This window comes from Dacryopinax primogenitus (genome assembly GCF_000292625.1).
Source record: "Dacryopinax primogenitus strain DJM-731 SS1 chromosome Unknown DACRYscaffold_27, whole genome shotgun sequence".
Taxonomy (NCBI): domain Eukaryota; kingdom Fungi; phylum Basidiomycota; class Dacrymycetes; order Dacrymycetales; family Dacrymycetaceae; genus Dacryopinax; species Dacryopinax primogenitus.
The window spans coordinates 160,163-180,497 of record NW_024467224.1 but is presented as its reverse complement, the minus strand read 5'-3'; the positions used below and the strand labels follow the sequence as shown (position 1 = coordinate 180,497).

Genomic DNA, 20,335 nt, shown 5'->3' with positions numbered 1-20,335 from the left:
ACCAGTTCTCGGCATTGATATGCCGATCCGATCGTACCACATTACTAGTACTGTAAGTACTCCGCAGTTGATATTATTCATCTCCAACTTGACCTTGTACTTCAATAGCATCTCTTGACTGTTGACCATCAACTGTGCTATTTGACCATCGATCCAGAACCAACATCTACTCATCAGCAACGTCTACAACCATATTACTCTTGGAATTCAGTTACTCGTCCCCAAATAATGTAAGCCCTAGCCCTCCTCCTCATAGCCCGTACGCCCTCTCTCACATTCCATAACCTCCCTGCCATAACCTTCTAACATCCCCGCAGTAGGAGGCACATTCCTCTCATTCCTCCTCTTCCTCTTCTTCCGGCACCGCCAACGCCGTCAACCACAGGACCCTTCTCTAGCCACAACACTGCAGGCACTAGGCTACGGCCCTCGGCAGTCCGAAAACTGGTCCGAGCTCCGTCCTCTACCTCTTGCATCACGTACCGTCCGTCAAGGAGAAGGACAGAAAGGGGGAGAAGAGCTCCCGGGTTATACGCCTTCGCCGCCCAAGTACCCGCCCCCTGCATTTCCCACAGAGTTGGAGGCGATCACTTCGCCTCCTCCTGCACGAGCAAGACCAGCTAACCCCCCTGCGTACGCACCGACGGGGTGGTAGATGCGCGCAGTTTAGGGTGGTACATGTGTTGTATCACGGGGATGGGAGAGGGCTTCGGCCGCTCGGCACCGGTATATACTGTACAGTAAGCGCCGGTTCCGGCCGGAAGCTCGTCCCGGTGGCATGCACTGCTCAACCTCGACTCCGAGTCATCCCTCGCTTCACCCAAACAAAAGAACACGAGACCTCACAGCCCTCATCCCTGCTCTCCACGTCATCCGCATAAGCACGAGCACCGCAGGGATCTGGCCATGTCATCAGATCACCATGCGCAGCTGATGGGGGGATATAAGCGCCTGCGCTTCTTGCCTCCTCAGACCGAACTTCTTGGATCAAACTCCTTGGATCGAATTGTTTGCTGTTTCGCTGGCCGATACTTAATAACCAACATTTCTATCTCCCTAATTCCAACATAATCCCATAATGTCCGTTGCCACTGGTGGACTAGCACTAATCCTCATAGCCGGTACGCCCTTTTCTACCACAAGCTATTGACTCAGCTGACCTCTCAAAGGAGGAGCGATCATCCTAGCGATGGTCGTCTCTATCTTCTTCCGGCTCTTCCGTCGCTCACAAAACCCAACACCGGATGGTCGAGCACTAGAAGCCTACCCACCCGTGCAGTCCCAGTACCTGCGATCTCAATACGGCCAGTACCCGCAATATCGCTACACCCCTCAAGTGGCCCTAGCGCTCAGGGACTGGCAACGCCAGCCCCCTGTGCACCGGATTCCAGAAGCGCCAGCAGAAGGAGAGCAGCTCCCGAGCTATCAAGATGCTGGGAAAGACGTCGTCCTCCCTGTGCTGTATTCCAATGCGCCGCCAGCGTTACCCCCTCGGCGAATATCGCAGGAAGAGGTCGCCGTTCCCCCGGAGGCGATGATGAGGCCCCGACCACCTCCTCCGGGGTATGAGACTGCGAGCGGTTGGAGAGCTTACTGACCCTCTTTGGCCATCTGAATTCGAGGCTGGGTGGACACCGATGATGCTGTTGGAGATCGAGGCCTGCGCACGGGGATACGGCTCCGGATGCGGAAGCGGATGTCCGAGATCCGACCCGGCCGATGCCGATGCACAGCCTGCAAGGCACAGGGGGTGGCCGGATTTGGCGCCCAGATGTTGGTGACACGGGCGCCGAAGGTCTGTGTGGATATCATCACCACATACTGGACGACGATATATCTTTACATCTTATTCCAATCTCTATCTACATGAGAAAGGCGGCGGAAGGAAGCATGTGATGAGACTGGACGAGATAATTGAGTATTTTTTTGCGTGGATTGTAATGTATCGAAGATCGTGCTTGTTGTACTTTACCTTATTGTCAATGTTTATAATGCTGAGACCATCAGTGTAGTTTCATGCTGCTTTGGAGTTGTTCCATTGTTGGCAAGAACTGTGACAGTGATACAATTTCTGACAAGGGTAGCGTCACCGCAGCTTCACTCGTTGTGGAGGGTTATTTCTCGGTGTGGATTTTTCCATTATATGCAAAGAAGACTGCTCTAAGCCGAAAGCGAGGCCTCTTCCCTCCTCCCCTCCTTAGCCTCAATCTTCTCCTTCGCTATCCTGATTTTCTCCAAGAGCATCTCCCTCCTCTCTTGAACCTTCCTCCTCCCCTCCTCCCTCTCCTTTTCTTCCTCTTCCTCCTTCTCCTCCTTCGCTTTCTGTTCCTGGACAGCCAGCACCGACCTGTCCTCTTGGAGCTTAGCGAGGCGCGTCGCGAGCGCCTTCTTCGAGCGGTGGGAGAGCCGTTCCTGCGGGGGGAGGAAGGCGCCCAAATGACTCGCATCAACAGAAGGCTTCTTGACCTTCTCCTTCTTGGGTTTCTCTTCCTTCGTTGGTTCCATAGGGGCCGCAGCTGGCTCAGCGGCCTCGGGAGGGGCAGGTTCGGCAGGGACTTGACGTACAGGGAGGGCGGTATCCCACCCTAGACGTTCAGCTTCCTTCTTGCTGGCTTGGCGGATTTTGTGCAGGGCTTCCCGGGCTGCTTTTACGACGTCTACGTGTCCCGAAGGTGCCTCTGTAACCGTTGCAGTGCTTGCATCGATCGTCGTCTCAGCGGTTTGGTCACTGACTACCGTTGTCGTATGAGTAGGTCCAAACCCTTGCCAACCCTCCAATGACCTAAACATATCCAAAGTCTTGAGCCTCGACATCTGCCTGTTGGACTTTGCTTGTGCCTTTGGGGTTATGAACCCTCCGGGGAGCCCAGTGTGTCTCGTGATTCTCAGCACGGCATTATCTGGCTTGTCTGGGAGAGGCGGTTCGGAAGGGGATTCGAAAGAGGAGTCCAGTGAAGATTCAGGAGACGAGTCGGGAGAGGAATCGGTGGTCTCCGAGCGGACGAAGGAGATGTCTGGTGATGGGCGCAGGAGGCCGGAGAGAGAGGAGAGAGGTATCCCTCCTGGGGAAGGGGGAAGCACGGGCGGGAGAGAGACTTCGAGCGTTGTTCCTTTTCCTATTTCTGTGAGGGAACTGGGAGAGGCGAAGAATACCCATAAATAGGGTGCGTAGGTGAGCAGCTCCGGGTCCTGATACACATTAGTGTGGACAAGGGTGCTTAAGGAGAAGAGAACGCACCCGACCAAAGATGACGTTCTCTACCGATCCATAAGCCTCTTCAACTGCGCGCACCATAGCCATCCCTTGAGGTATCCCTGCAATAGGCCCTCTACTCCTGACCAACACTGCACGATCGGTGTTTGTCCATTTTCTGAGGGAGGGTGGGACGACGTTCAGGTCGAAGAGGCCATCTGGTGTTGGTGTGGATGAAGTGGAAGGGGGAACTTCGGGTAAGGATGTTGTTAGAGCTCGTCGGAGGGGGGTGGGTGCCCATCGTGTGGCCCTCAGCGTTGAGGAACGATACATCGCTCTGTTCATAGCAGCGCTCAGTAGAGACAATGAACACACAGGAAGACCAACAAGGAAAAAATAGCACCGCCACTGCACGCTTAGCACCGCCCCCTCGCCTCATTCTCACGCGTCGCCGCCGCTTACAGGACTCACATCTTTCCACTTCTCCTTCTCCCCTTCAAGCACATCAACACCTAGGAATGGCAGAAGTAGAACTCTCAGCACTGGACATTTCCCTTGAAGACCGCATCGCTGCTTCCAAGTCCTCTCGCGGTGGGGGAGGGGGAGGAGCAAAACGTTCCGACCGTCGAGAAAGGAGAAAAGCGCGTTCAAGTACAGGCCCGTACGAGGTGGGTCGTGCTCGACTCACGTAGGAAACACGCTTGACAATCACCGCGTTGCCGCTTTTTTGTCTGGTAGAGGGAGCAGAGGCTGCCGTACTCGAAAGGCAACTCGGACGAACAGTGGGGTCATGACCTTTACGGTGACAAAAAGAACCGTCAGTTCGCCTCTTCGGGGCAAGAAGAACGCGGGCGGGGAAAGGTAGACTTTTCGGGTGTGAAGGACCTTTTGGGCGGGGGAGGGTTGAGCGTGCGAGGTGCGAGTGGGGAGAAAGGGCGTGTAGTGAGGATCGAGAACCTCATGGAAGGGACCAGTGCTGCTGATGTTGAGGTGCGCTTCCTTCTTCCTTCTTCCCACTTTCCTGTTCAGCTTCTGAATACTGGCTGCAGGCGATATTCAAAGAAGCCGGACCCGTCAGCTCCTCAAAGCTCACACGCACAAAACCTACCGTATCAGTCGAACTGGTATACCGCAACCCGCAGGATGCGGAAGACGCCGTGCGGCGGTACGATGGGCAGATGGCGGATGGACTCACTTTACGAGTTTCTATTGTCACTGATTCCAATGCTGGAAAGAGGGAGGGAGCAGGGGGGAGGGACTTGCTATCTCGGGTTGGGACGAAAAGGGATCTGCTGGAAGATGATACCTTCGTTTCGTGAGTCAATACATTCCCAGCCATTGGAGTGTTCTAATGCGAACACCAGCAAAATGCGCTCGGATACCATGGATCAACCTGGGGAGAACCGTGGTTCCAGAGGCCGCAGGGGTCGTGGACGAGGCGGGAGGTCCTGAGCCCTGATAGTGAGTTTGCACGTGTTCTTTCTCTCTATTTGATCCTTTGTTTGTGCTTTAATTCGTGCCTTGACGGCATATGCAATGACAGTCTCCCGCTCCCACATGTTACCGCTTTGTGTCCTCGCTCTCCCCACTATCTCGCGTTTCTCCGTAGTCAGGTATAAGGGCCAGGCTATGTCAAGGCAGCGAAAAGCGGTTCAGGCGGCGCAACGACTGCAGGTTGGTATGGTGTGGTTGTTCATGATACATAGGTATAGGATACGCCGATAGCCCAAAAACAAAGATCATCACATACACTCGTCTCCCATTCACTAACCCATACCTCTCGTACACCCTACGCACCCCTTCATGTCATGACCCTCTTCTCGCACTCGGCTCCCCAGCATCCTCCCTCCCACTCTCGCCCAAACTAGCATCATAAGGCGGTGGCTCCCCCATCCCCGCTCTCCCAGTCCCCGTGTACACCATCTCGGGATACGTCAACACAACAGGGGACTTCGCCGCGACTTTATACTCTGGCAACTGCTCTCCTGTCTCGGGGTTCGCACCTTCGGGCCAGCGAGAGACTCGAGGTAATTGGAGTTGTGCGGGGAGGAGAAGAGGAGGTGCGCCGCCAGCTTCGAGTTGGCTTGTGTAGTATGAGGGTTGTCTGACTGGAGGGCCGAACGGAGCGCTAGGGAATCTGCTGGCGAGCATTTGTTGGCGAGAGTGGTATCGTCTAACAAATAGGAGACTGGAAACTAGAAGGCTTAGGCCAGCCACTGTTTACAAAACATAGGAGTCAACAGAAGTAGCATAAAACGAAAAGGAGGCGTACTCAAGACGATGACGATCGCGACAGTCTGGTCCCTCTTCTGGTCCGTACCGGTCGTTACAGTCCCATTACGGTTGTCCATTTCGATTCTAACTCATGCCTCTAACGTCTACGCAGTGGTGGTCGTGGTGGTCGTGCGTTGTTGAGCTCGTCGAGGAGGGGCGGAGAGGGCGCATATGTACGTACGCCCAGGGTGCGGAGTCAACACCGGATATGTCAGCTGGAGCGGAACACCCCTATACGAGGCGGAGGGCGTGGGGTACAGAAATTACCTTTGAATTGAGTGTGCGCAGCATATGTCGTACCGCTACAATGTCAGCCGACAGGGACGGACGGACGTAGAGTGGATGGGCGTCGCCTCGGGCCGGGGTGAATTAATTGGTGGACGTTACGAGAGCCAACGATGGCACGTGATGCCATTATTTTTAGGAAAGGCCAAGGGAGCGTTGATGCCACGAGCGGAGAGCATGAGATAAGGAGAAGAGTCAGTTCAGAAAGCTTTCCAGTTTCGGTCTAGACGTGAACAGGTATATCACATTAATAAACCCTACACATATTCACAGCCAACCGTGCCCAACAGGAAAGGATGCCAAATCGGAGCAAGAGGCGAAAAGTGTACGTCAGGAATAAAGCACCTGTCCTTCGTTACGTCTGCAAGGTTGCGCAATAGGAGAGAATCAAATTCTATGGAGGGAAAGAGGTTGGCACGCTCTAGCTTGAGGCTGAGGAAGGAGTTCACCTGCGACTGCTGCCGTACTTCGTTTTCGAGAGATCGAATGGCACGTATTTGTACTTGATCATATGCCTGTGCAAGGGTCAGCTTGCGATGACCAACAACAAGGGGAAACACTAACCGGATCTGCCTACGCATCGTGATGGTGAAGAGTATGAAGAAGTAGACGACGAGGATAGGCCAGTACACAGGCACGTCAAACACTCTCGTAATCGTGCATCCGAGGGCGATAAGCGTAGCGCGAGTTGCTGCGATCCTATTTAACGAAAGCGACGAAAAAGGAAGCAGGCGATCGTATCAGCGCTGTACACCGAAGCTATAGGAACAAGATACGCACCAGAATTTCCACTCTGGAAGCCTCCTAATAAACGGACGGAACTCGTCGTCCTTCGCGCTTGTTGGCAACCCCTCCTCGCCGCCCTCTTCAACGGAGGTCTCCATCGCGTCTTGTTCGATGGAGGGGTCGAATTTTGGTTGAAGGAAAGCAAGAAAGAGATTGAGAAGGTAAATGAAGAGAGCATCTGATGACGAGAGTTAAGTGGGACCCAGAGTGTGACGAGCAAGGGTATAACATACAGCACACTGAGAGCGCGTCAGCAAGGGATGCAAGGCAAGGGATGACATAACGCACCAATATACCACTGCACAACGCAATCCCAGCACCCAAAGTTCAGTAAACCTCCGCACACAGTCCCGCATACCACTCACCCCTTGCGCTACAAGGATCCTAACCATGAACAGGGCGAGCAAGACGCCCGTAGCCAGCCACCGTTCGACCCATTTCGGCGCTGTCCGGTCGAGATACATCTGGGCAATGCGCATGTACTTGTTCGCTTGCTGGATGGCCTCATTTATCGGCGGTGCCGCTGTAGGACCGTCCATCGTGTCGTTCAGTCGTGAAGGAGAACGTAAACGTAAGAAAAGTGAAAGAAAGTCCGACGTCGAGGGAAAGCGCTCAGTTTGAGCACATGAAGACGTGTTCTGGATTGAACTGCGCCAGTGGCTGTGCACTCACGTGGAACCCTTTGCTGCTCGCGTATTTTTTGCGCGTTGCACGCCCTTTTTCTCTTTTTTTTCTTTACCAGCTGACCTCCGGGTCTTGCTCTCGACGCTGCAGCGAAGGACCGCCAGCACAGTTACACGCATGGGAATAGGTGGTTTATGCCAACCTCCTTCCTCAGTCTACTGTGGGGAAAGTCCCCGGAGATCCTCGCAGGGTGGTTGGCTCCCCTCACCGAGTCCGTCCGTGCCGTCCGGCAGTCCCGCTACTGGACAACTCCCAGCCGTCGCCTTTCGCTCAATGCAGCAGCTGATGACCCCTATATCTGGCTACGCGGCGCATGCGTGGAAAGCGGCTGCCTTTAAGCACGGCAGGGATGCGTGTGCTGGCGAGCTGGGGTTAGGGTAGGCTGTTGTACTCGGGTGATGGGTTGACGACCGGGGGCGCGCGAACGGGCAAGGAAAGGGAGACAGTGGGGAATGATTGGCTGCTAGACCTCCTGTGCTTGCCCTTGCGTGGATAAGCACGGGAGGTGCACCATTATCCCCTCCTCTGCGGCGGCAGTCGACCTCCTTTTTGGTTCTGGCTTGGTACTCGTCTCCTCGACTCCGGTGCTTCGTGTTCGAGTAGGCAGGAATCAGCATAGGCGAAGATACGAGCCGTGCTGGGGAATGTCTGCTTGCGCAATGGGCGGGACGGGCACGTTGCTAGGCAAAGAGGATCAAGGTCCGGTCGCAACAATGTTCCTCATTGTTGATAGTTATGCGGTCCTGTGCTGAGATGTCTCCTCATTGGAGACGGAGCCTAGAACACAACGGGGCTTACTCTCGCGCAGCGTACCAATTTTTTCCTTTCCCCTCTTCGGAGGATCATTGGAACACCTGATAGCTGGAGGATAGGAATGATAGGTGAGTGATGCTCCGTAGTAGACAAATGATGCCTACTTTGTAGAATTTCTTCAGGGAGATATTCGCAGCTACGGCTGTGGAAAGGCTCCAGAACTTGACACCCCTGATCTCCTTGTGGCTGGTCTGTTCATGATGAAATTGCTGACAATTGCTAGGTGCGGCTAAAATATTTAGTCGATAAAACCATAACCCATGAAAATGTAGAGAATGGATGTCATAATGTTGGAAGCCATTCTATGATAAACACTGTCCATATCGTTATCAATAATGTAAATTTCAGCAAAGATATTTTATTATTGTTGGATATCCCTCGTTAGTCATCGGTGCCGTTGCACACGACCCCAGGCGCGTCGGAACCAATGCAATCCACGTGTGGCGCCGACGTAGGTTCTCAGCGCTCGACAAGTCCCTTCAGTCAAAGTCAACGCACAACGAACAATCCTCACGCTCACGCTCGCCGTATATCCTCTTTCTCTACCAACCAATTTCCTCACGTCTTCTGCACAGACACTCTGAGTACAACTCAAAATGGGAGGCTGTCAGTCCTTGAATGCGCTGAGAGAGAATTGAAAGAACTGACAAAGATGACGCAAGGGTGGTTGTTCCTCTTTGCGGTGCTAGGTGCCGCCGCGCTGCTGTTCACAATGGTGTTCTTCGTGCGTCTTTTCTATCTTTTATCTCATAAGAATGAGATATACTAACATGAGCTGCAGATAATCATGTTCTCCGACCTGGAATGCGACTACATCAACCCTATCGACCTATGCAACAAGCTCAACCAAGTGCGTCTCCTCTCAACCTAATCGTGTCCAATCCCAGGATTCTGACGCAGTTGCTATGTGATCGTCACAGTTCGTCTTACCAGAAATGATCGCCCATGCAATTCTCACCGTGTTATTTTTACTCTGCGGGCAATGGTTCACCTTCCTGCTCAATGTGCCGTTAGTGCTGTACAACGCAAACAAGTGCGTCTCCTCCCAACACCTTCCTGCCGTGGATAGCACGCAGATGCTGATGATGCTGAATAGGGTAAATAAAAAGAACCACATGTACGACGCGACGGAGATTTTCCGGACGTTGGGTGGACATAAACGAGAGTGTTTCTTCAAGCTTGGGTTTTACCTGCTCAGCTTCTTCTACTATCTGTACCGGTACGCTTGACAGTTCCAAATGCGTATGCACGATATGGCTGACAGTTGGCTGACACAGAATGATTCTGGCCCTTATCCAAGGTGCGTGGCTCCTATCTGATGATGCGACATGTCCTGATCAATTTTCAGAGAGCGAACGATGAACGCGTCCCACATACACGGACAGCGGGTGCAAGAAAGGCCGAGATGCACTTACAGCGAAGGTAGGAAGGGATGTTGGCAGCCCAGTCGATGTGGTAGACCATACGTGCGAGATGTTGCAGGTCCGAAAGCGGACAGCAGCGGCGCGGTGATGGCGAGCACGTTAAACCCACTTTTATTCCATAAAACGGGATCGCAATTCCCTCTCTCCTGTTCTCATGACCCTTTCTTCCAAGCACTCCCAACGACCCTCCTGTTCATCTTTGTGATCCCCTTTGGTGTGCAATTGATTACGTTTCCTGCAGGCCCGGCACACGCAGGTGCTTGCTTTCCTCGCTGAAATCCTGCTGAGGGGTTCCTGACGGAGAAGATTAATATCATCTCTTATTCCTTGGGTCTTGACCGTTTCTTATTTTTACTCCTGTACATACCTCTTCTCTATTCTTTTTCAGACTACTTCGTCGCGTGATCAGTCCGGTGCAACATCATGGCGCCATTCAAAGATTCAGCTGCCCGGTCCGCCTTAAACGGATCATTCATCAAGACGAGGGATCCACGATTCACAAAATGGAATAATGTACGTTATGTCACCTAACACCTCGATCGACTTGCAAACCTAAAACGCCCATCGTCGTGGTTTTCCTACTCCTGGACTCCCTCGGAGTAAGACGGAGTAACTACCATCAACGGACGAGCGCGTGTGCCTTTCCGGCGGGAGATCCTCGTGAGAAAATCCGAAGCGCGTCATGACCGGACCCCAGCAACCCCACCGCCGACTCCGGACGTCATCGGAACACGACGTGTTGAGCTCTCAGATTTGCTTTCTCTTGTTGCTTGTGCCTCTGCTTTTAGATGTTTTGCCGGTGACACCACCTCCTTATCAGCATGACTGAAGCAGTTGACTAAAGAGTCAAGATTTGCTCTGAGACGTTCTGATAGCCCGACGAGTGCTGGCGATCATGACACATCGCTCTGTCCAGGAACAACTTGCATTCGACAAGTCGCTCTAACCAAGGCCACGCAAATTGCCTCACACCAAGCCGACATTCCGTGGACCTTGCTCCACATCGAAATAGTGTGGGGCCCAGTTTCCCCAGTCAGAACCCAAATTTAACTGCCTCCCCGCCCGGGGTCCCCTCTCTTCTTTTGCAACAAGCATGATGCAACCGCTTCGCGAAGCTTTGGACACACTGCTCTCCTGACCGACGGCAAGCACTCCGATGATCTCACATCTTCTCTCCTCCGCCTGGATGCTCCGATGGTCCCCGGGCCAGCTCATTCATCTCCACTTGCTCACTCGGCTGATGCTCCCTCACTACCGGCAAGTCCTCTCATCCAGGGTCACCCAGAGCTTCGGGCATTCTATGTGATGTATTGCCAACCAAACGGGGTTATATCTCTCCCCCAACCCCTTCTGGCGAACTTGCCTGTTCGGTGCCTCTTTCCGGGAAGCATACGAATCTAAGGCACGATGGGGACGGAGATTTCGGACAGAAATGCATGGCAGGAAAACGCTCGCCCACCGGCCGCGTATATAACGTGCGCTGCCTAGGCGAAGATCGATGGTGTCTTTCTCTTCTTCACTGCTCTCACCTGCTCGCTGTTCGAGTAGAATCAGACATCGACCTAGATAAGACCGATCGCCACAACACATCATGGCAGGAGGAGCAACAGGAGGCGGTCATTCTCAGGCCGCAGAGCGCCGTCTCGCCCTCGCAGGGAAGGGTGGATGGGGAGGCCTGGTGCACAACCGTCGAGTTTTTGCCATTGCCATCTATGCGTCTCTGGGTGGTCTTCTATACGGTATGTGTGTATTGGTCTGCTTTAACGTTTCAGGCATGCCAACACACGCTTTTAGGCTACAACCAAGGTGTCTTCTCCAGCGTCCTAACGTATGTCACCATCTTCAACCCTTGGGCCCCACGCGTCCGAACGGGAGATGCCTATATTGGGCGGCGGAGGTGCTGATTGTTAAGCCAGAATGTTCTCCTTCGACCAGCGCATGGCCTCTGCTGTCAACGACCCCACCACCAAGGGTTGGCTCGTCTCTATCCTTGAGCTTGGTGCCTGGTTCGGAGTGCTCAACACTGGTTACAGTATGTCATTACAATGTTCTGAGAGCGACGTCCCTAACGTAACTCGACGCAGTTGCTGACTATCTCTCCCGCAAATGGACCATCTTCTGTGCCGTCTTCGTCTTTTGCATCGGAGTCATCGTACAGATCACCGCCCAGCAACCGTCGTCTATCTACGGCGGTCGATTCATCACTGGTATGGGCGTGGGTTCCCTTTCCATGGCAGTCCCGCTGTACAACGCCGAGCTCGCCCCTCCTGAAGTGCGTGGGTCACTCGTTGCACTCCAGCAGCTAGCCATCACATTTGGCATCATGATTTCCTTCTGGATCGACTATGGTACTAACTATATCGGCGGCACCGGCTCGACACAGTCCGAGGCAGCCTGGCGCCTTCCGCTTGCTCTCCAGCTTGTCCCCGCTCTTATCCTCGGAGCCGGCATTTTGTTCATGCCCTATTCTCCGCGTTGGCTCATCAGCAAGGGTAGGGATGAGCAAGCCCTTAAGGTGCTCTCACACATGCGCCGTCTTCCGGAGGATCACGAGCTGGTCCAGATCGAATATTTGGAAATTAGGACGCAAGTCATATTCGAGCAGGAAGTTAGCCAAGAGATGTTCCCTCAGTACCAAGGCGGCACCCTGTACGATGGCTTCATGCTCGGTGTTCGAGGCTATCTGAGTCTGCTTACCAACAGAGGTATGCCACTACGTAGTTGTCGGCGCGATGGCGTGATCATGCTCATATCTCTGTCAGTCTACCTCCGCCGTACCGCTGTTGGCACGATTACCATGTTCTTCCAGCAATGGACTGGTGTCAACGCCATTTTGTACTACGCCCCATCTATCTTCGGCGCCCTCGGCTTGACGGGCAACACAGTGCAGCTGCTCGCTACAGGCGTGGTCGGCATCGTCATGTGGATTGCCACTATTCCCGCCGTGATCTGGGTCGACGACCTTGGCCGCAAGCCCGTCCTAATCTCCGGCGCTTTCCTCATGGGTGCATGCCATATCATCATCGCTATCCTGACGGCGCTGTTCCAGAGCGACTGGGGTGCACACGGAGCGGCCGGTTGGGCGGCTTGCGCGCTCGTCTGGGTCTTCGCTATTGGCTTCGGTTACTCTTGGGGCCCATGCGCCTGGATCATCGTTGCCGAGGTGTACCCACTTTCCATCCGTGGCAAGGGCATGTCCATCGCTGCTTCGTCCAACTGGATGAACAACTTCATCGTCGGCCAAGTCACGCCCACCATGATGAGCAACATCACATACGGCACTTTCCTCTTCTTTGGCATCTTCTCCCTCATGGGTGGCTTCTACATTTGGTTCTTCGTCCCTGAGACGAAGGGCCTAACCCTCGAAGAAATCGACGAAGCGTTCGGCGATACCACCGGCACGGCCGTGAAGGATGAGGAGCACCAGGCCGCTATCGCGAAGCGTATTGGACTCATTGCGTTGCTCGAGGGTCGTGACGGCTCCTCCTCGCCGCAGATTCTCGATGACTCGGAGAAGAAAATCCACGAAGAGAATGTGTAGGCAGAAGGTTAAGATTCAGTATAGTCGGAACTTTGTTCGATCATCTTCTTGTCTATGGTTGGAATGTATTGCTACATGATTCATGACATGACACACGTTTTCAGCGAATGACGGCGCTCGTACAAAGTATTGAGCCCAGACTAGCGTGAAAGGGATGAATGGATGATAAGGTGCCCCCTTATATATAGCGGCCCGTCTTCCTCCGGGCCAATGGTGTGGGGACGAAGCGAACGGAAAATTACCCGAAACGGAAGGCCTCATCAGCCTTATCAAATCAGGAATCACGACGTCGATATGCATATAATAACAGAACATGGCGGTCGACGAACACAGCGCAGACGCCTCTTTCGTCAATTGTTGCGTAGTGTTGACATTTGGACATGGGAAGCGCCGCAACAGCTGTCATTGCTGGTGAAGTCTCTTTCGGCATTACCCATATGGTATGAGCTAACCTTCCAATCCTAACCAGCCCTCGCGACCTTCGCCGTCATCCTTGCAATTGTAGGGATGTTCCTCAACAAACTAACACGCAAGTCGTCCTCTCGGCTCCGACTCGAAGCAGCAATCGCTCGTCGCGCTGTGAACCGATTGCCCATCTCGCGACAACCAACAGCCGCATCTGAGCTTCCTTCGTACATCGTGGCATTGTCCAGTCCGCCAGCTCATGGTGTGCCAATACACGCCCCAACAGCCCACATCGACCTCAGCTCACTCCCAGCCGTACCGCCACCTGTAGTGCTGCCGCCGCCATACGAGCCTGGACCGCGAGAGTTGGCCCAAATGGTGAGTCAACCAGAAGCACAGGCAACCCCGCCGAGGCATGTGGCGCCGTGACTGCCCGAACAGGATACCCGGGGACGTGGCTTGCCGGCCGTTGAGGATGGCCTGTGGCAGAATTGAGAGCGTGACCGGCCCTTGATTGTTGTCTATTGTCAGCGGACTGGTCGGGGATGCCAAGTACAAGATCACGGGACCTGCTTAATGTACGGTGCGATTCTCTTTGTAGACTGCCATGTTACGCTCATCCAGCTTCGTTTGGGCTCATGATGTACGATATACTCTGAAGCATCAAAATTGGACAGTATCACAATCTCAATTCAAACTTCACAAGCTGAAGACGCCTGAAGAGCAAGTGTGCGAGGTACCAGCAACTTTCCCGCAAATCACGGGAACACGGAGGGTCCTCTCCCCTTCCCGTTGTTGCCCGATTTACCCTAGAACCGTGAATATCGAGTTGTCCGGCGGCCGTTTGTTGAAGAATAAAGCCGGAGCCGACCAAATGTGGGGGAGGGCGTGGCTGCAAGCCTCCGGCCGGTTCGGGGATCGTAAACCCATTTAGCGCCCACACTTTCATGATGTGGTGAACAATAACTTCACCATTCATTACCTGTCGTCATGAGCACAGTCAAGCCAACTTCAAATGTGATGGGTGAAAGCGCCATCGCTGGCATCTTCGCAGGCACGCATTCTCTACCCCTGCCCCGCTTAACTCGTGAACTCACGTCCTCATCCCTCCAGGTGCCGCCGGACTCATTGTTCTTGTCATACTTGCTGCGATCGCAGTCACGTATTTCTTCGCACAGCGCTACCGCCCTGCCCAACCGCCGACGTACACGAGCCGCCTAGCAGGAGACATAACACTACGCTTACGAGCGCCCGTGAACCGCCTACCAGACACGTCGATGAGCGCAGAGGACGCGGCCGAGTTGCCCTCGTACGACGAGGCACCACGTACTGTCAGCCCCGTGCAGACTATTATCGATATGGAAATTCCAGTCCCCCCTCCTCCACCTCCCTCACTCCAGTCTCGGGCTAGCTCGAGCATCCCACCGCCGTACGAGCCCTCCCTGCATCCTTCTGCCCCAGGAGTAGAGGGGCTTGAACCTCCTCCTGCCGCCCGGCCGGGTCTAAGTAGCCGTAGGACGAGCGGAAATGTACCCTCCATCGGGGAGGGCCCCTCCTCTCCGAATCCTCAACCTGTGGTCCCACATCCTCGTTGGCCAAAAAGTCACCTGCTCGAGAGTCTGAAATTCATGATACGCGCCGATAGCACGACTGCCTCTGCATCTTCCTCTTTCGCTCATCGTCGGCCGGCGCATGAGGGGTTGAGGAGCCGACTGGCAGCTTTGAGTGAGAGACAGACGCCAACGCCGACTGAGATGCAGGTTCACGCAGAGGTCGCTACGGAGGTCGCACCGGCGGTACCGCCTACCCCAGCGGCTCCGGCATCTCAGGCCATGCCAGCGACCACGTGAAACAAACTCATATTTGCACGATATGAAGTAGTTTGGTCGTATATTCGCTGGCCAGACTGTAGGATACCAAGATAGTTATACCACACGCGATGATATTCCAATGTATTCATACCTATTTACATCCTGGATGAGCAGGCACGTCGACCTGTTTCAGGCACAGGGGAGGTCGCGTTAAAGTTACGGATGTCTCGCTTGCTACACGATCGGCCGTGCAAAACATATCCTCGTCAGCGGATATCCGATATCGGTTCTGGATGTATCTTGAGAATGACCGTGCGAGATGTCTATGAAATAAGAGCGAGCAAGCTGCAGGCACACCTGATCTGTACGGCGTCCTCCTTACACCTCATCAAACCACTGATGGTCCACGGACTTCTAAGAACAACACAGCCTGCAATGCGCTTCAGCAGTAGGGACGGTACCACCCCAGCTCTAAGTCCTCCACCGGTAAACCCGACTGTGCTTGTCGGTACGTTCTCATGCTGTATCACTGCTCTCCAGATAGCTGAAGGGCAGGACAGTGGGGACAGTCGTCATCCTCGTGCTCGGTGTAGTGGTCTTTATCCTCCTCTGGGCATGGTCTCGCTGTTATCGTGTAAAACGGAGAGAGCAAGCGGGAGATGAGAGCCAAACAGCTGTGTCACAAGCACTCTCCGCGTTGGAGAGGATGCCTTCAGCTGCTTGTTCGACTTCCCAGCTCCCGACGTACGACGGGAATAGGCCACCAGCATATTCGAGTGGGTCTTCGACGACGCGGGTGACGCGCGAGGGAGAGGTTGGGCATAGCGCGGTGTGTTTGACCGAGCTGGAGAGAGTGTATGTGACAGGGTTGAGGGCACCGAGTCTGATCAGACAGAGATCCCAGCCACCAGCTTATGACGTTAGCCAGTCGAATAGTTCCCCATAGAGAGATAAGAGAAGCAGGCAGAATACTAGGGCAATCCTAGGTTGTGACGCAACAATGTGTCATTGAGCAAGGCGCAGTGTACAAAAAACAGACATAGCTGGCACTCAAGAGACTCCGACAAGTGCGGGGTCGGATCACGAACCTACGGGCCGATGCAAGATAGACTTTGATCTGTGCTGGCAGTCGGACCTCCGTGCCTGGTTGTCGCGCTTCCCGCTCGGACCGCCTCTACGGCGTCCTTCGCTGTCCAGCGATATGCGATTGGCCAGCGGCGTCCTGCGGTGAACATCAATTGATGGATGTGCTGGACATGGTCTATGATGAAGACGTGGACAGGTACAGAAGCCAGCACAGCGGACTGCCACACTGTTGAGGCTTGCGTGTTGCACAAAAGGAGGAGACGTGGCGACTGAGAAACGAGGTGCCAGCGAGGGTGACGTAAGCGACAGAGAACTGAGACATGACGCAGTGCAGCTACAAGGTCAAGAGCGGAATGGCCAGCGAGGCAGACCGCCCCCCTCTCCTTGTCCTCCTACAGCCATGTCAACGTAGGCAAGCTCAATCTGCTACGCATCATCATCTGAACTTCACTGCTGGTCTTCTTGTATCACCAAGGCGGACAACGCCCCTGACCGTGGTCACCGAGTCTAACGCGCACAGCAACTTGGACACAATATTGGGCATCGTATTCGCCATACCAAGCAGATATAAAGCAACTATATGCACCTTTTCCTTGCGATCCAGGCATTTAGATACTGGTCGCCTCGGCATCCGCTTCGCACGGGTCTCAATACACGAATGGTTAGTATTGAACAACTGGCCGCATATATGTGCATACATTTGTGCAACACCGTCTCCGGCGGCGACATTTAGCACCTCGCATGCTATCCTCTCCTCCACATGCTGCCTTTCTTATTGTCGCAACTGCGGGGATATCCTCATGCCTACCCACGTTCTCCCGGAGCCGGCCACGGTTGGCTAAACCACTCCGCAGTATCTGTCTGTCTCTGTGAACTGTGGAGGAAATCTACCGAGGAATCGACTCGCTTCGGACGGATGCCATACTTAGCCCGGATACCCGGTGCTCGCCGTTGGATGCTTCCTTGTCGTCTGTTCCTCGGATGTCTCAGGCGGCAGAGGAACCTCAGGCTCATCAGAAATTTGATGCTCCGCGTTACTCCAAGTCAACGGCCCTGATCTCTTAACGCCGGTGCTCCGACCGTGCGGATCCGCAATATTCTTGTCTCGCGTTGTTATTCGGGCGGTTCTGCCTGTTCGGAACACATCAAGTGGAGTGCGGAATGAGCTAAACTGTTGATCCATCTTCCACTGGTGCGTCTCCTGGCAACCCTGCTCATGACAACTATTGAGTCAATCGCGCCGACGCAGATTGTGCAACATAATACCACTCTCGTAGGTCTCCATTATTATCATATTCTTACAATGCATCCTGATTACTCGATCAGGTCCGGCCCTTTACGTGCTCAGGGTCTTTCCGGCTTTGTCGCATTTGTACGGGCAAGGAAGGCGCACCACATCACGGCATGGGTGCGATAGGCTATCCAAAGCATTTGCCCATAATTGTGTTGAAGAGTTACTTCCGATCATGGTGCGACACATGGAGGGGTCGATCGGGAACGAGTCGAATGTCGTGGAATGGAATGGCGCCTTATCTGCCCTTGCGCGAACGCTCCCGCGGCATGTGTTCCTCCTCTGCTTCAATTCGCTTCTCAACTGTGGCATCACCTGCTCAGATTTAAGCAGATATCTTCTTTCGGCCCGCGGCAGATCGGGGGGGCCATCGGTCGCCTGATATTGTCATTGCCGCACATTCATCAATACCCGTACGACCAAGACGGTCACAGGCCCTCTCGTCTGTTCAGGAAGTGTCCGGGCAAAGGTCGAAACAATGGATATTGCCTCGCTCGCTGCGCACCGCAAGAAATGATATAAGTCTTTCCGGGAGATCCGGGCGAACCTCGGGTGGACCCGCATATGGCAACTGTCAGGTAAATTCGTTCACTCGGACCGCGGCCATCCCTGCCGGGTTCCGTATCGAGAGTAATTCCTGTTCACTGCAATTCGATTGCATTCCTCGTCTATGCCAATTCCTAAAGGAGGAAACACGATGAAGGGAGCGTTGTGGTGCACATGAAGATCATGCATATTCATGTCGAGTCCGTGTCTCCATCCCGAGAACCAAGAAAAAACAAAAGACTAAACTATTGTTACACACGCGCGGCGCCTTCCGTATACAGTCAATCGGTTGGTCAGCGAGACTTGTCTTCGCCTACATTTTTGGTTGTGCTATTGGTCCGCCGAGCCAGTTGGTACAACGATAGAAGAGATCGCAAAAGAGTCGAAAGGAGTTTAGGCCTCTTGGCCAAAGGAGAGCTTGAATCCCCATCGTTGAGCACCATCGGCGGGGGAGGCAGTGAGCTCGAGTTGGCCGCTGAAGCGAGCCTCCTTGGTTGAGGCAGCCAAGGCAGCGCGTGAACGACGAGTTGCGATCATCTGAGTCGGTCGTTGCAGGGTGAGACGCATGTTGGCCGAAGGAGTCCCAGCTTCTGGTTCGCCCTCGGCGTCCATGTCCTCGTCAGCCTGGAGATCGACGTTGATCGGCCTGTTCTCGCCGAGGCTCAGGTCAACTTCTCCTACGACAGAGGCAGGCAAGTTCGCCGAGACCGCTATCTGAGAACTGCTCGACCCATTCGAAAGCGCCGATAGGGAGAAGAGGACTGCGAGCCGTGCAAGATCTGCTTGTTGGATGTTGACAGGTGCTACACCCATTTCACCCCGAAGGCGAGCGATCTCGGCCAGATATACCTTCTCCTTGCTGGCGAGCTCGTTTTCAGCGACCAGAACACGAGCTTCCGCCTTGGATAAGCGGTCCTTCATGTCCTGGATGCTTGCGAGCTCAGCCTCGCGCTGAGATACGCTCGCCTCGATCTCCTTGCGTTCATTTTCCATCTTAACGACACGCCTGTTTGTATCGTTAGGCAACATCCGCATTGTAATGCACACGAGCACTTACTTTTCCATCGCCTCAAATTCTTCCCGTTTCCTTTGCCTTGACAAGAATGCCGCCGCACGGTTCTTGACTAGCCTGGCGTCCTTCTTCGACAAACCGGACACGTCCGGCCAGACAAAAGTGGCACAAGTGATCCGAGCCCCACTAGGATCAGCGGGCTTCGTAATCACTGGTGGAAGGTGTGAGTTGGAGGATTTACCCCGTTGGTGAGAATTCATCGACGACTTGCGCTTCTTGCTCGGCGAATTTTGCTGCGACAGATGCAGGCTGACCATCGTCGCCTCACGCTTGAGATGTGCGCGGCTGGGGATCCGAGGCGACGGGGAAGGTGAGCGGGACATGCCATCGTCAAACGAGGGGGTGGGAGACATGGGAGTGATAGAAGAATCAGACCCGCTGGTCAAGGGAGGAGGCATGATGTCCGACATGGAGACGGTTGTCTGGAGAGAGTCGGAGCTGGAGGAGGAGGTGGCCGACAAGGGAGGAGGGGTGTGGTCACCGAACAGCTGTTGTTGGAAGCCGCCGCCCACCCCACTCGACTGCATGTTGATTGCCTGGAGGGAATAAGCGCCGGCAGAAGGCATGTTGAGAGGAGCCATGCTGCCGCTCATAGCGGGCATGGGGCTATGGCCCATCGGCATATGTTGGAGGTGGTGGTGGGTCGTGGGGCCTGTGGCATAGTGCCCCTGGGTAGAGAAGTGTTGGTTGATGCCGTAAGAGGAGGGGAACTGCAGGCTGTCTTCACCAGGCATGGGATCGTATTGTGTGAAGGAGGTGTCGATGGGCGGGTAGCTGTTGGTGTCGAAGAGGAAGGGAGATGGGGAAGCCATTGAGTGCAGAGCGAGCAGGCGTCAAACGTTGTTACTGGGAATGAGCAACGAGATCGGGGGGAGAGCCTGAACGAGGGGAAGAGAGGGGGTGTACGGAGATACGAAGGGGAGGAGGGGAGGGGCATAAATAGGCGACGAGTTGACGGGGTGGCATTCCGAAATCCGTTGGATGTGTGTTCTCGCTAGGGGGGGGGGGCAATCACATGGAGGAGGGGAACGAAGAAGGCAAGGGCGATGATGGATGATGCTCGGTGTCATGGATGAGAAGATGAGAAGGCAGGGTCGGGGAGGGACAGGGAGAGAGGGGAGACA

The 20,335-nt window shown here is 54.3% G+C and overlaps 13 protein-coding genes across 13 annotated transcripts; 8 read left to right on the top strand and 5 right to left on the bottom strand.

The window, feature by feature from the left end:
* Positions 1-137: 137 nt before the first annotated feature.
* DACRYDRAFT_25546 (uncharacterized protein) lies at positions 138-634 on the bottom strand. Its single transcript, XM_040774209.1, has one exon. It carries the CDS (start codon positions 564-566, stop codon positions 303-305), a length of 264 nt encoding a protein of 87 aa, XP_040623623.1. The 5' UTR covers positions 567-634; the 3' UTR covers positions 138-302.
* A 444-nt stretch (positions 635-1,078) lies between these two features.
* DACRYDRAFT_119936 (uncharacterized protein) lies at positions 1,079-1,880 on the top strand (the record flags this gene model as incomplete). The annotated part of the gene is made up of 2 exons (XM_040770899.1): positions 1,079-1,121; positions 1,170-1,880. 2 exons carry the CDS (start codon positions 1,079-1,081, stop codon positions 1,595-1,597), a joined length of 471 nt encoding a protein of 156 aa, XP_040623622.1. The 3' UTR covers positions 1,598-1,880.
* Positions 1,881-2,136: 256 nt separating this feature from the next.
* DACRYDRAFT_25544 (uncharacterized protein) lies at positions 2,137-3,412 on the bottom strand. Its single transcript, XM_040774208.1, has 2 exons — positions 3,239-3,412; positions 2,137-3,189 (listed from the first exon to the last, which is right to left on the bottom strand). Exons 1-2 carry the CDS (start codon positions 3,299-3,301, stop codon positions 2,161-2,163), a joined length of 1,092 nt encoding a protein of 363 aa, XP_040623621.1. The 5' UTR covers positions 3,302-3,412; the 3' UTR covers positions 2,137-2,160.
* A 282-nt stretch (positions 3,413-3,694) lies between these two features.
* On the top strand, positions 3,695-4,645 carry DACRYDRAFT_119934 (uncharacterized protein; the record flags this gene model as incomplete). The annotated part of the gene is made up of 4 exons (XM_040770898.1): positions 3,695-3,861; positions 3,932-4,183; positions 4,243-4,508; positions 4,558-4,645. Exons 1-4 carry the CDS (start codon positions 3,712-3,714, stop codon positions 4,643-4,645), a joined length of 756 nt encoding a protein of 251 aa, XP_040623620.1. The 5' UTR covers positions 3,695-3,711.
* A 231-nt stretch (positions 4,646-4,876) lies between these two features.
* DACRYDRAFT_97509 (uncharacterized protein) lies at positions 4,877-5,718 on the bottom strand. Its single transcript, XM_040777461.1, has 2 exons — positions 5,466-5,718; positions 4,877-5,409 (listed from the first exon to the last, which is right to left on the bottom strand). The coding sequence occupies exons 1-2, from the start codon at positions 5,542-5,544 to the stop codon at positions 5,000-5,002; spliced, it is 489 nt and encodes a 162-aa protein (XP_040623619.1). The 5' UTR covers positions 5,545-5,718; the 3' UTR covers positions 4,877-4,999.
* A 315-nt stretch (positions 5,719-6,033) lies between these two features.
* Positions 6,034-7,141, bottom strand: DACRYDRAFT_25541 (retrieval of early ER protein Rer1). Its single transcript, XM_040774207.1, has 6 exons — positions 6,904-7,141; positions 6,827-6,836; positions 6,772-6,777; positions 6,533-6,716; positions 6,317-6,451; positions 6,034-6,267 (listed from the first exon to the last, which is right to left on the bottom strand). Exons 1-6 carry the CDS (start codon positions 7,075-7,077, stop codon positions 6,198-6,200), a joined length of 579 nt encoding a protein of 192 aa, XP_040623618.1. The 5' UTR covers positions 7,078-7,141; the 3' UTR covers positions 6,034-6,197.
* A 147-nt stretch (positions 7,142-7,288) lies between these two features.
* On the top strand, positions 7,289-8,381 carry DACRYDRAFT_25540 (uncharacterized protein). Its single transcript, XM_040774206.1, has 2 exons — positions 7,289-8,103; positions 8,259-8,381. The coding sequence occupies exon 1, from the start codon at positions 7,357-7,359 to the stop codon at positions 7,558-7,560; it is 204 nt and encodes a 67-aa protein (XP_040623617.1). The 5' UTR covers positions 7,289-7,356; the 3' UTR covers positions 7,561-8,103; positions 8,259-8,381.
* Positions 8,382-8,545: 164 nt separating this feature from the next.
* Positions 8,546-9,830, top strand: DACRYDRAFT_25539 (cornichon). The gene is made up of 7 exons (XM_040774205.1): positions 8,546-8,641; positions 8,698-8,759; positions 8,817-8,885; positions 8,956-9,068; positions 9,132-9,254; positions 9,313-9,335; positions 9,384-9,830. The coding sequence occupies exons 1-7, from the start codon at positions 8,632-8,634 to the stop codon at positions 9,395-9,397; spliced, it is 414 nt and encodes a 137-aa protein (XP_040623616.1). The 5' UTR covers positions 8,546-8,631; the 3' UTR covers positions 9,398-9,830.
* Positions 9,831-11,050: 1,220 nt separating this feature from the next.
* Positions 11,051-13,000, top strand: DACRYDRAFT_119930 (general substrate transporter; the record flags this gene model as incomplete). Its single annotated transcript, XM_040770897.1, has 5 exons — positions 11,051-11,198; positions 11,254-11,287; positions 11,376-11,491; positions 11,544-12,164; positions 12,222-13,000. 5 exons carry the CDS (start codon positions 11,051-11,053, stop codon positions 12,998-13,000), a joined length of 1,698 nt encoding a protein of 565 aa, XP_040623615.1.
* A 468-nt stretch (positions 13,001-13,468) lies between these two features.
* On the top strand, positions 13,469-13,952 carry DACRYDRAFT_25538 (uncharacterized protein). The gene has a single exon (XM_040774204.1). The coding sequence runs from the start codon at positions 13,508-13,510 to the stop codon at positions 13,832-13,834; it is 327 nt and encodes a 108-aa protein (XP_040623614.1). The 5' UTR covers positions 13,469-13,507; the 3' UTR covers positions 13,835-13,952.
* A 443-nt stretch (positions 13,953-14,395) lies between these two features.
* Positions 14,396-15,255, top strand: DACRYDRAFT_112520 (uncharacterized protein; the record flags this gene model as incomplete). The annotated part of the gene is made up of 2 exons (XM_040769437.1): positions 14,396-14,492; positions 14,564-15,255. The coding sequence occupies 2 exons, from the start codon at positions 14,396-14,398 to the stop codon at positions 15,253-15,255; spliced, it is 789 nt and encodes a 262-aa protein (XP_040623613.1).
* Positions 15,256-15,651: 396 nt separating this feature from the next.
* Positions 15,652-16,162, top strand: DACRYDRAFT_112519 (uncharacterized protein; the record flags this gene model as incomplete). The annotated part of the gene is made up of 2 exons (XM_040769436.1): positions 15,652-15,724; positions 15,777-16,162. The coding sequence occupies 2 exons, from the start codon at positions 15,652-15,654 to the stop codon at positions 16,160-16,162; spliced, it is 459 nt and encodes a 152-aa protein (XP_040623612.1).
* A 1,805-nt stretch (positions 16,163-17,967) lies between these two features.
* Positions 17,968-20,083, bottom strand: DACRYDRAFT_25537 (uncharacterized protein). The gene is made up of 2 exons (XM_040774203.1): positions 19,197-20,083; positions 17,968-19,145 (listed from the first exon to the last, which is right to left on the bottom strand). Exons 1-2 carry the CDS (start codon positions 20,021-20,023, stop codon positions 18,533-18,535), a joined length of 1,440 nt encoding a protein of 479 aa, XP_040623611.1. The 5' UTR covers positions 20,024-20,083; the 3' UTR covers positions 17,968-18,532.
* Between the last annotated feature and the right edge of the window lie 252 nt (positions 20,084-20,335).